The following is a 12,658-nucleotide window of genomic DNA, read 5'->3' on the forward strand; positions in this document are numbered from 1 at the left end:
ACCAACTGGTGTAGGAATGTAACTAGCCAAAGGTGGAGAACAGACCAGCAGTAAGAATGGTCATCAAGGTTTCTAGCTTTAAAATAAATCCCTATGGTAAGTCAAAGAATGACAAATAAATAAGAAAAAGAATGTAAGAAGTAATACCAACAAAATACACAAGCAGAAAGACAATCACCTAATACTACTACAGCAACGCCAGAAAACAAAAGGATGGGCATACTTGTCCAAATGGACACCCAGTGAACAATGTGGCCATGGATTCTCTTCATCTATACCAGACCCTTATCCTTGATGAGGGTCTGGTATAGCCGTATATAGGGGATCCCACATAAAAAACAGGAGGAAGTCCCCCAAAAAACATACAAGACTACAAGACCCTTATCTTTCCATAGATCTCTAGTGCTCTGGTAGGAGTATGCTATGGTTGCCCAATATGTTGCTAATAACATTGTCCACAGCCAGTCTGAAGAAATTACATCCCTTAAAGGGAATAGCAATCAGCTGTTCATTGGATGTTTCATTAGCATCCCATGTACATAGCCAGAGTGTACTTGTAGCAAATAGACTATTATTTAGTGTTACCATTTAATAATACATTTTCCACATGATTTTTATTGTAAACTATTATAGAACCACATGGGTGTGCAGCCAGTCCTGGGTGCCCAGATCTCTATCTCCTTGTGTCTCTGCACTTCCCCTTGGGCTGCTGTGCTGCTCTAGAAAGGCTCATAACCATTAAAAAATGTAAGCGATGATATATTAAATTGTATACACTAATGATAAATTTACATTTATAGTGCAAATTTAAATTTATAGTGTATTTATACAATCTTCTTTGCTATGTGTATCTTAGAAACAGCTTCATTTGAAATAAAAATTCAAAATGTCTTGAGAAACAGCTATATCCCATCACCCATTAACAAATATGACATCCTAATTATGATTTCATTGGTCACTTGATTATATAACAGAATTTACTAATAAATCGATAGCTAATAGTTACTGGATGGGAATTAACACAACATTGAGGTGATATAGCAATATGTAACTGAGAGCAAGAAGGCATTAACATGTTTTAATACAAAAAAAATTGAATACATGACAATCAATGAATTTGATAATAACCAATGTAGTGTTGTCTGGGTACCCTAAAAGTCTACTGTTTCCTTTCTTTTAATACCTGCATTAATAAGGTTTGAAATAACCCCTTGTACATCTGAGTCTTCTGAAAGAGAACGTAATGACCAAAAAACAACTTCTACTGACTGTAGTGATCCTAAATCTGAATCAGAAATGGCAAACTCTGGTGGAGATGGCACTGGATGCACTCTTAGAACCACTATGGACACAATGATCCAGTAAGTTGGTACATCTAGGAAGTCCCTAATGGACTTGCAGGAAGCCTCAGTCCCCACAATGCAGAACACACTGCTGTAACTTAATAATCTAAACTGACTTGGAATCAGCCTCTTGCAATCCATGTACAGCTGAGAAGAATAAGCAGGACAAGGAGTAAATTATTTAATGTGCTAGAGAAGTAGCATGTTAATAGGAAGAGAAAGAGAAAGCAGATTGACAGACAGTTCAGCTCATTATTATGCTTCCGCTCCATTCACTGTCCAGATGCAGGCAAATAAAAAAATGATCTGGGCTCAGGTGAAGTGGGTTGAATTATGCTGGCCATCATCCAACCCGGAAGTATTACAGGACACAGTGGGGTCAATTTACTAAAACTGGAGAGTGCAAAATTTGGTGCAGCTCTGCATAGAAACCAAGAAGCTGATTGGCTACCATGCACTCTCCAGTTTTAGTAAATCTGCCCCAGTGTAACATTGAAGGTAAGTATTGCAACAAACAATTGCTTTTGTGTTATCTTTTAATATGTTTTATTCATGTCTTTATTTTTTTTTACTAGAGTTCTGTTTGAAGGCTTTATTTACAAAACTGTGATGAGGTACAGTGACGTGATTATAAGTGAGCTCACTTCCAACATCAAATTATTTGCAAGATAATTAAAAAACAGAATCCTCCTTAGGGTCCTTTCCGCCCAGGGGAATCCGTTTTGCTCAGCGGGGATCAATCCACCGATCCCCGCTGCAAGATAATTAAAAAACAGAATCCTCCTTAGGGTCCTTTCCGCCCAGGGGAATCCGTTTTGCTCAGCGAGAATCAATCCACCGATCCCCGCTGCAAGTTAATTAAAAAACGGAATCCTCCTTAGGGTCCTTTCCGCCCAGGGGAATCAGTTTTGCTCAGTGGGGATCAATCCACCGATCCCCGCTGAGCGGGCGGATGACAGCTCTGTCTCTGCTTACTTTGCAGAGATGGACCTGTCAGAGCCCCGCTCTCCTCTATGGGAGGACAGGCAGTCTGTTTTCATCCGATCCTCCAGACGGACGGAAAATAGGGTTTCCATCCGTCTGGATTTCATGGACCACATCGGATCGGATAGCAGTGAGTGTCAGCGGACATGTCAGCGCTGACATCGGCTGCTCCTTTGAGGTGCATGGAGCATCCAATCAGGTCCACCTGAAAAAACTTATAGACGAACCTGATCGGAAAGCCCGTGTGACAGGTGCCTTGCATAAAAGTGTGCTTTGAAATGAGCACAGGTTTACTTCACTGTACCACACGTCACATTATAAATATGCAAGTTAGATCTAGATTGGAAAATATACAGCATATACACTTTATATATTTTATTAACTATTGTTAATCTGGTTTTATTATATCTAGATGAAAAAACACATTTTCTAACACAGTATTTCCCTTTTAAACTGCTAGTTTGATAGTTGGCTAACAAATCATTTTAGTGTTACATTCCTCTGGAGTGAAATACTCCCATTAATGGAGAAGTTTATGTGCCTGGGACTAGTTTACTTTGCTCAAATTATTTGAATAGCTATTTGTAGTAATGAGATTCCCTACTGAATTTGCGCAGTGTGAAACTTTTATAAGCTAACTATAGTGTTGTCTATCTAAATGAAGATATTTGGCAGCGATTTGAAGAATATTCCAGTTTTAGGCAAGGCTGTATTTACGATAGAGGCATAAATGCCAGCAGGTAGCATAGTGAATGTGGAATGTTTATTTTATAACCACTTCTCAAATCACTTATTATTAGAAGAAAATAACTGTACAGCCCAATACCCAGCAGGATGGCCACTATGGACTTTAGCTTAGTTTTCTCTGGATTAAATGCCTCTGCCTTTTTTTTAAGCTATTAGAAAGAAATATGCTTTCTCACAGTAAAGAATTGTCGTTTTTCATCGTAGTAGCAGTAGGCTCTAAGCAAAATTGAAAATTAAGCTTCAAAATTCATGCTGGAGATATAGCCCGCTAAATGGATTCTTTTTTTCATCCAGCCAAAGGAAAGGAATGTAAGGCCATTCCACATATAAAAATCACCTTGCCGCCAGTAATCTGGTTTCTAGGAATACATTTTTTCTTTCAAGTTCAAACTGGCATTTCTTATTCTGAACCTGATATTTTTGTTAAATTTGGAAAACTGAAGAAGCATTATCATGCTCAACGAAATCCTCACACCAATCTCACCTCTCATGACCTTTCTTAGATTTCCCCAGCATTTTTCAAGGCTTTCCATTTGGAGTGACCCCATAAGTCAGTGGCACTCCCTTACAATCAGGCTGCTCCCTCTTGCCCCCCTTCAAGCCTTTTGGTTGTGACATGATGCCCTCCACTGGCTTCTCCACCTCTCCATTGCGAGTCTGGAGGGAAGGTGATGCCTCCTGCTCCAGACTGATAGCTGCTTCTACCCTTTCCAGAAACTGAGCTCAGTAGCAAGCAGTTGCACATTTTCAAAAAGAGAGGGAATACTTCTCTTCATCCACTTCAGTCACTTATTTTATTAGTGCAGTTGCACATTTTTTCTGGTAAGCAATATAAATTATCCTGACTGACTCTACTCTATTATAAAAAAATGAATACATTTATAATCCATAAAGCTGCACACACAGATATAATAAATTAAAAAATGACAGCTGTCCCACTAGACACAGAGCAGCAAAAATACATATTAAAATTAGGAGAGGAGACATAATTGAACAGAGGACAATGATAGCCATGTCAAACAGTGTACGCTCCTAGAAACAGGCATTGCAATATCTAGTTACAAGCACACTGATCATACTGTTATGTGTGCTTTTTGAACACAAAAAGTGAAAATGTCCTGTCTTATAGAAAATAGTGGGATGCTAATACTGCCTTTTATTTATTTTCACTCATGATTGGACCGGCTGTTTGCTTCACATATGTTTTCTCCATATCTGTATAACACGATATGCCACATTGCTAATTATTAAGGGTGTACTTGGGGATGGTTTTGCTGCCAAAACATCTTAATTTTGCCATCGCTATACTGACAAACACTTGAATGTACAGTACATCTAAACCTTATTATATATACATACCATATCACAATGTCCATTAAGAAATGTATACAGTAGATCTACAGTGCAAACTCCTGTCTAACTATGATTCCCACATTCAACTTTTTGTTTCCTATAAGACACTCTTACTTTGGGGGTTCTGTAAAACAATGAAGACTAACCTGTTGTTCACCTAATCAAAGAGAAAAAAACCCTGCACCACGATGTCTTCAAAAGAAAACATAGGATTTTATTTTACTCCCTCCATTGAAAATAAACAATATTATTAATTCCCCATACTCATTCACATGGGGGGGGGCAGGATCTGTGGGCCCCCTTGTTAAAGGCGGCTTCCAGATTCCAATAAGCCCCCTGTCCACAGACCCCCAAAACCACCGACCAGGGTTGTTGGGATAAGGGCCCTTGTCCCCATGCAGACAAGGTGTTTTGGGTGAGGGGTACAGGGCCCCCCTGCCCAAAAGCACCAAACCCCGATGTTGAGGGTGTGGGGCCTGGGTATGGTCTGGGGGAGTGAGGCACCCGCTCATTCCCTTCTCTTTCCTGACCTGCCGGGTTGCATGCTCAGATAAGGGTTTGGTATGGATTTCGGAGGGGGGGCAAGCTTTTGCCATGGGGTTTCCCCTTGAAATTCATACTAGACCTAAGAGTCTATAATGGATCTTGGGGGGGAGCGACCCCAAGCTTTTTTTTATTTTTGGCGTGGGGTTCCTCCTCAAGATCCTCAGAGCACAAGTCGCACCAGAAGTCGGATCATCATGATCCGACTTGGAAGCGACTTACATTCAAATCAATGGGCTCTCATAGGGAACCATTGATTTTGACATAAAAAGAAAGCGCTTGGCATGTGTAGCAGCCTTTAGCAGCATTAGACATTTTTACAGCTGTAATGCCGGTCCTCAGAACACACTGGCCCTGGAGTTTTCTTGCAGCTTGAAAACACCTTTGCCACTAACAGCTCCTAAATGCCTATGTGTGCATTAGGCCATAGAATAATACGAATGGGGCATTTTTAAGCTGCAAAAAAAAAAAAAAAAACCCTGACACTCATAAAAGCAGCTGTAAAAACACCCGTGTGCATGAGGTCTAAAAAGTAAGTTATAGCCACTGTTCATGAAAGCTAAAACTTATTTAGACCAAAGTTAGCTCATTGTTAAATCTTAATGATTTTTTTTTTTTTTTTTTTGGCCATCTCCATGTTTGAATCAAATTAGGCCATGAAAAATAGATAATTACAAATTCCTGAAAAGGTAGTATTTTGCTATAATAAATGGATGTTACATATTTTATAACTGGTGAATATTCATTACAGTAATGAGCAAGACCATGCAATGAAAGGTTATATTCCACCTTTCCTTTTGCTAAGATTCTTGAGTCAAAATTAACAACCTGCATTGCATATTGCTTGAAAAGTAACCATTCTTATGATATATATTGATAAATAAGGGGAGATAAGGAAGACCATTATTATAGAGAATGTATTTTCTGCCTGCTGTCATTGAATACAAATTGTAGTTTATATGAATAGAAATGAGAAATACTGGAGATTATATCTGTAATTTGTTTTATTATTTTTTGTGTGAAAGCTAAGATACCTCCATAGTACTGGATGAAATTGCAAGGATTAGCATCATTAATCAAATACTTACAGTGAGAGTAAAATTTAACAGATGAGGTAGAAGGATTTCCTTTTTAAGGTCTGTAAGAATAAAATTATCTGAGTTATAACAACCAAGTCAAAGAAATACTGTGATGTTTCATTCACAGGGAGAGCTCAATAAAGGGAGCAAATTTTAGATGTGCTTCATAGCTTCAACTGATGAGTGGGATTGCTTATGACTCATGATCTTTTTCTCATGAAGATCCAGGGATTAGACAAATGTTTGCTAGTTTACTTCTCACTACTTTGACATAAGGGCAGTGGTTTGATGGGACCAGTGCTTTAATTTACAGTAGTTTTCTTTTTTTTTTTTTTCTTTTTAACTGAGTTTATTGAGGATAAACCGTAAATTAGCATATATTCACAAAAGCAGCACATTATGCTTAAATGTAGTAAGGCAATATTCTACACAAAATCAACAAATGTAATGCGATCTTTTTGAAAATAATCAGTCAAACAACAGACAGATGCAGTTGAATGTACCTTTGGACAAATATCATGCATCATACAAAGAAAGAACTTATAGACAAAAGAAAAACAGAACACGAGTAAAAGATTAGCTTTTCAATACCCCTTTGGGTAAATCCAAACAGAGTATGATAAACCTTGTTTTGCCTAGACCTTCATGGTCTCAGTTTCACCATTAAATATCATTGAAGTGGTAAAAACATACACTGTGGTTGCAATTTTACAAACATATAACAGTAAAGGGCATGCAGTATGTGATGGTACCTATAACACAAATATAATATAAGAGGGTAAGAAACACAGCATAATATTAATAAACAGGGGCTGAAATCAGGGAGAGCATATAATTAATGGTATCTTGGGTATCCAGCCGATGGCCCCAGATCCTAAAGAACTTCCTCAGGCACCTTCTGGGCTCATACGTGATCTTATATAGGTGGTAACACTTGATTAATCAAGTTTTTCCAAAAACTGAAGAGACATCTAAGTCTTCAAAAATACTAAGAAGGCATCACTTTGGAAAGCACACATTAGTTAAGTTAAAAGTGTTGGAAATGAATGCCATGACCTGCAACCAAAAAGATCTGATTTTGACACAGCCCTATACCATGTGGAGAAAATGGGCAGGTTCCTTGCCACATTTATAGCAGGTAATTGTTAAGGCGACAGACAAGGATTTTTAGTTTTGTAAAGTACCATCAACCGGGGTATTAAATATTCCGTATGGACAATATACCACTCAATAGGGAAGCCTTTAAACGAGGTGTCTTATTCTTTGAAAGTGATATACTATAACTATAAGTGGCACGAGAAGCATAAAGCTCAGTATAAAAACTGTAAAAAAGCATTTAGATCTTGTGCAGTGGAGGTTTGTAGGGCTCCGTTACCATCTACGATTCTAGGAATAGCAAAAGGCTCCTGTACAGGCTTAGCCAAAAAGGCAAGCGGGCACCCGTTCTTATTACCTGATTCAAAAATATGTTGCTCCTGGTACAGTAATTTCTTTTGAGTTTTATCCATCAAAACAAGATTATGAGATCTTTGGGTGTCTGTCTATTGGTGGTAGGTATGGGGGGGGGGGGGGGGATGGGTCGGATACATATTGGTTTTCCCTATCCACAACCTTTTGGGACAGTAAACCTATATTGGAGTCATTGGCCTTCTTCGATTCCCGTACCCCAGACATTAAAGAGCCCCTCAATACCACCTTAAAGGCATCCTACTGCAGGCCAGCTGAGACACCCTGATCATTATGTTGCCAATAAGACTTCATGTCATTTGTACAGCACCATAGGATCTGATAGCCAAAAAGGGCTCATACGCCATGTATGCATGCCAGAAGCACTATCTGTATAAAATTGTAGCTCAAAAAGAGCGTGCTCCAGTAGAGCTCTAGCAAGATAGCATATATTAATGTATTTAATCAAAAATGAAGCACTTATGAAAAACATATCCAGTCTGCACAGCTTTTTGTGTGGTGCAGAATGACAAGAATAGGCTCTTTGATCAAGGTGCCACCAGTGCTAGATGTCAACAAAGCCATAGCTACCCACCCAGTCTTTCAAAGTACTAGAAGGTGCGTGAGTACCTCCCAGCCTATCCAGTTGGGGGTTCAACACAGCATTGAAACATTTACCAAAGTGTGATTACTGTCTTGGTATTTAAGCACAAGAATTATATAACAACCTTGGGGATCAGTAATCACTTCCTCTACTTGTACCAATCAGGCCTTTGTGATATAGACACCCCTCTGGAGTAAGAGGAATAGTTGACGTGAAAGGCTCATGCAATATGCAGACATTTAAGAGCCATTACTCTGGAGCCTATAAGGTGAGTTTCCTGTAGGAAAATTATCTGAGCCCCTATCTTTTTGAGGTGGCTAAAAACCAGGGACCATTTAATTTTGTAGTTCAGTCGTGGAACACTCCAGGACACTAGGGTGAGATGTGTCATGTAAAAGGGAAGAAAAAATATGGAATGGACAGAGTGCCAGGGACCTCAAAAATTGCTATAAAACAGTACCACAGGGTAATGTACCACAAAGATATACAATACAGGTGAATCAGTGTAACCATATGGGTTATACTAAACCAAAAACTCCTGTTCCCCCACCTGGCCCCAACATAGAAAAACATAGCAAGCTTTTTCCAAAAACATTGACCAGTGTCCCTAAAAAACAGTAAGAACTACACAAAAAGCAAACCCCTGAACAAAAAAACTTCTGTCCAATCGGTCCCAAAATGGGGAAACAAGCCAAATAAGTAACACCAAATGTCACACAAGGGTGGCACCCTATAATCCAAATTTGGAAGGCACAGCAAACCATAACAGCAGGTAAAGAACATAGGCATTCCAAGAACAAAGTCCACTATGTGGTTAACCCAGGCCATCCAGCCATGTAGAAGCATCGTCAGGCAAGGTAAAGAATTGCACTTTTCCGCCACTGGCAACCCTGAGTTTAGCAGGATATAACATACTATAAGAGAGGTTCTTGTCACACAACCTGTGATTGACCGCAGTAAAGACTGCTCTCTTTTTCTGAGTGGCCACAGAGAAATCTGGAAAAATAGATATGTGATTCACATTATACTTCAATTCACCCATGGTGCAGGCAGCATTCAGAATCTGCTCCTTATTCTTGAAGCGTAACAGCTTAATGAGAAATGGACCAGGAGGTATGCAATGGGGCAACTGGCGCAGGGGTACCTGATGGGCCCTTTCTACAGCAAAAAGAGTAGAGAAGGCCTGCAATTACATAACAGATTTAAGCCAATTCTACATGAAGTGTTCTGAGTTAAGATGTATGAGCTACAGTAGCTTGGTACAAAGACCGTACCTCGCATTGCAAGGGAGACAGCGTATCCTCAACATCAATAATGTGATGTTAGCATTGGATAGCCTGACAAATCATGTTTCAGTACAGACAGGTCCACTTTACCTGACTATATCTGTGTAGTGACAGGTCTGGATAGTGTTCATAACATGTTTAAGGGTTTATTCCCCCTCTTGTTTTGTCAACTGGGAAGCCACATCACCCCATCCAGACATGGCTGCAGAGGTTGATGTACCAAAATTATGATCTCCCTCCCACTCCAGCCCCCCTCTCTGTGGAAAAGAAATCCTCCCAGCCACCTCCTCAGCAGGCCGCAGCTGAGATTGTGGGGCTGGGGGGTTGCTGCTCAGTGAAGTGCTTCCTGATCATGCTGGGAGGCTTCACAGTAGCTCTATTGGTGACAGACTTGCCCTTGGATGATTTCTTGTGATTTTCCAACTGTGGGAGAGCACATGGAGCCGCCACCATCTTGGGAGCGTCCTGTTGTATATTTGGACGACAACTCAGCGATTTCACAGCCCCCTGCCCAATCTTCACCATGGTGGAAGGTGGCGGGGGATCAAGAAGAAGCAGTGGAGGATTTAAGGCAGGAGAATCACAGTGCTGTGCCTGCAGGATCAGGCTTGTATTCGAGCAGCGCTGCAAGAGCTCTGTAGAGACGCTGCTTACATCCTCGCTGCCAGACACGCTCCCCAGTTTTAATATTATTATTTATGATTTAAACTACTCCTAAAGGTATTTTGCAAGTGAAAATATTTTAACTGATAACAACAAAAGGCTACATATTTTGCTTTCACTCTGATGTTGGTTGAGTGTATCGAATCACCTTAAATTGTAAAAAATCTCTGATTGCTGGTAAACTGGTGCTGACCAAATGAGTCCTGCTGACCAAGCATTGTCAGTGTTACCCATAAGGGTCTCCCTGAAGCCCAATACGTACTTCCCCAAATAGGTATTAATGTATGTAAATGCCAAACCTAGAAATATTCTCTGTCTTTAAAAAAAACATGATTGATCCTGGCATGGGACACCTGCTGGAATATCAGCTAGAAAGCACTGAATTGTGCTCAAGTCATGTTTTTAGAACCAGACCAAGGTTAAAATGAAAACATCTCAAAGGGTCATTTAAACATAGATGGTATATTTCTAGAGCTTTCAGAAAATAAATATTACCTCCTGTACTCTACCACAAATTTACAGAAAGGATAGGAGAAAGTTCATCAAGGATAGGTTACATAATGCTTACAGAATAATAACAGGTAAAAATCGTAACCAGAGGCAACATAAAAGCCTGGCTGCAAGTGATTACAGAACATTTATGCCTCATTTCCACTGAGCGGTATGGTACGGTTCTGTTCAGTAGGGTACAGTTCGGAACGGTACACATTGCGTTTCCACTGCCAATAGTACCCTTTCATGATAGGCGTGGTGTAGCAGGAAAGCTGTGATAGACGATTCTCTGTCAACCAATCAAAGTTCTGCAGAGTGTAGCTCCACCCTGTTGGTACGGTACTAATGTGCTTGGTACCCTAATGAAAGGGTACCAAAAAGTGGTACGGTACGGTTCGGAATTAGGGTACCATTCATAATGGAAACGGCATAAATAGCGTACCGTACCGAACCAAACCGTACCAGAAAGCTCAGTGGAAACGAGCCATTAGATAAATATTAGGTTGGGATTACTCTTTCAAAAATTTGTCTGATTCTCAGGATATTTAAAAACATACAGTATGTATAAGTGGGAAAAAATTCTATACTCTGACCACCCTATTGCTTAAAATTTGTCCATGACTTAGCATTTGGTTATATTTTTTATTACAGCTGTAACAATTGTTGCTTCGCATGAAAGCGGAGTTACAGTCGTTTCTGTGTTTATTAAAAGTCAGTAGCTACAAAAAGTGTAGCTGCTGACTTTTAATAAACACACACTCATCTGTCCTACAATCCAGTGATGCGGCCGCCTGAGGCCTCGTTCCTCGCCCTCTCCTCTCGGTGGCGCCGGCATGACTAGCGTGGGCACCTGGCTGTGACAGCTTGCGGCTTCACAGCCGGGTGTGCACTACATATGTCTAAGACATCTTTATTGTGATTGGTTGCACTGTCTACATTTGATTCCAGAAGGGTATATGTCATAATGAATCCATTTGTTTCTTCCTGATTGGATTACTGCAACTGTCTCTACTATGGTTTTCAAAAGGGGCCTACTCTCTTACAAAGCCCCAAATAACTTGGACTCCCTCTATCTGACAGAACTTAGACATAATCCCACATGCTCCCTCCACTCATCAGAGAAAGAAAATTTACATATGCCACAGTTCTTTTAAAACCTTTTGGATCTCGCTTTGAGTCTTCAGGGAGAAATACTAATAAAAATATTATTAAGACTAATAGTAATAATAACCAAAATACTTGTGCTAATTCTAACTAGATTGAACACTGTGACTTAAAGCGCAACTTGTTTTCTCCTAGTAAATTATGCTTTGTTTTTTCCTAATAGGTGGAGAAGTTCCATACACAACTTTGGCAACGCGAATGATGATGGGAGCTTGGTGGCTTTTTGCCCTAATTGTCATTTCATCTTACACAGCAAACCTAGCAGCCTTTTTGACAGTATCACGGATTGAAAGCTCTATTCAGTAAGTATTAAATATTGCCAATATTAAGTGTTTTAGCTGTTATACATTACTCAATTTGGTTTTGAGAACATTTGGTTGAGAAAAATTGTAGTTTAGGGGTTGGAGTGGATAGCTCTATGAAAAGACCCCCCCCCCCCTGTTTCTTGTGGGTGTGTTACCAACATAACCCAAAAAGCATATCAGAAAAAGTGTTCTGCATAGAGTGCAGAAAAAAAGTAGGTTACTCGACTTGTGAAAAAATAAATTTAAAACCTGCGCTAAATAAATATGTGTAATGCTACCTGCAGCTGCTATACACTTAGATAAGAACTAAGAAAACAATAGATTGCAATATTAAAACAGCGCTACCAGGTAAATGAGAATAAATATAAAGTGCACTAAAGTCAATATAAAAGTGCATCAGTGCTGAAAGAAATTATTATTATATGCTCATAAACTCACACAGATAAGTGCTAATAATGTGCCACATATATGGTTAAAAGTCCAGATAAATATACAATAAATATAAAGTGCCAAGATGTGCAAAAAATTATATAAGATAAATAAGGTGCAGTCCAAAAAAAGGTGAATAGTCCACTTACAGATAAAGTGCTGAATATCGTGCTCCACACAAAAAAAGTGCCCAGTGCTTCCAATAAGCCCTCTTGGGGAT

The 12,658-nt window shown here is 39.6% G+C and overlaps 1 protein-coding gene across 3 annotated transcripts in view; it reads left to right on the forward strand.

Moving 5' to 3' along the window:
- GRID2 (glutamate ionotropic receptor delta type subunit 2) overlaps positions 1-12,658 on the forward strand; it is a 1,458,531-nt gene that overhangs the window by 1,219,824 nt on the left and 226,049 nt on the right. For all 3 annotated transcript variants that reach the window (XR_014225747.1, XR_014225748.1, XM_082268534.1), the window contains exon 12: positions 11,868-12,006. Coding sequence is in view for 1 of the 3 variants with exons in the window: in XM_082268534.1 (XP_082124660.1) it covers positions 11,868-12,006 (139 nt within the window). In the remaining 2 variants the exon portion in view is untranslated. The remainder of the gene's footprint in view (positions 1-11,867; positions 12,007-12,658) is intronic.

This window comes from Pelophylax lessonae (assembly GCF_965119305.1).
Source record: "Pelophylax lessonae genome assembly, chromosome: 1".
Classification (NCBI taxonomy): domain Eukaryota; kingdom Metazoa; phylum Chordata; class Amphibia; order Anura; family Ranidae; genus Pelophylax; species Pelophylax lessonae.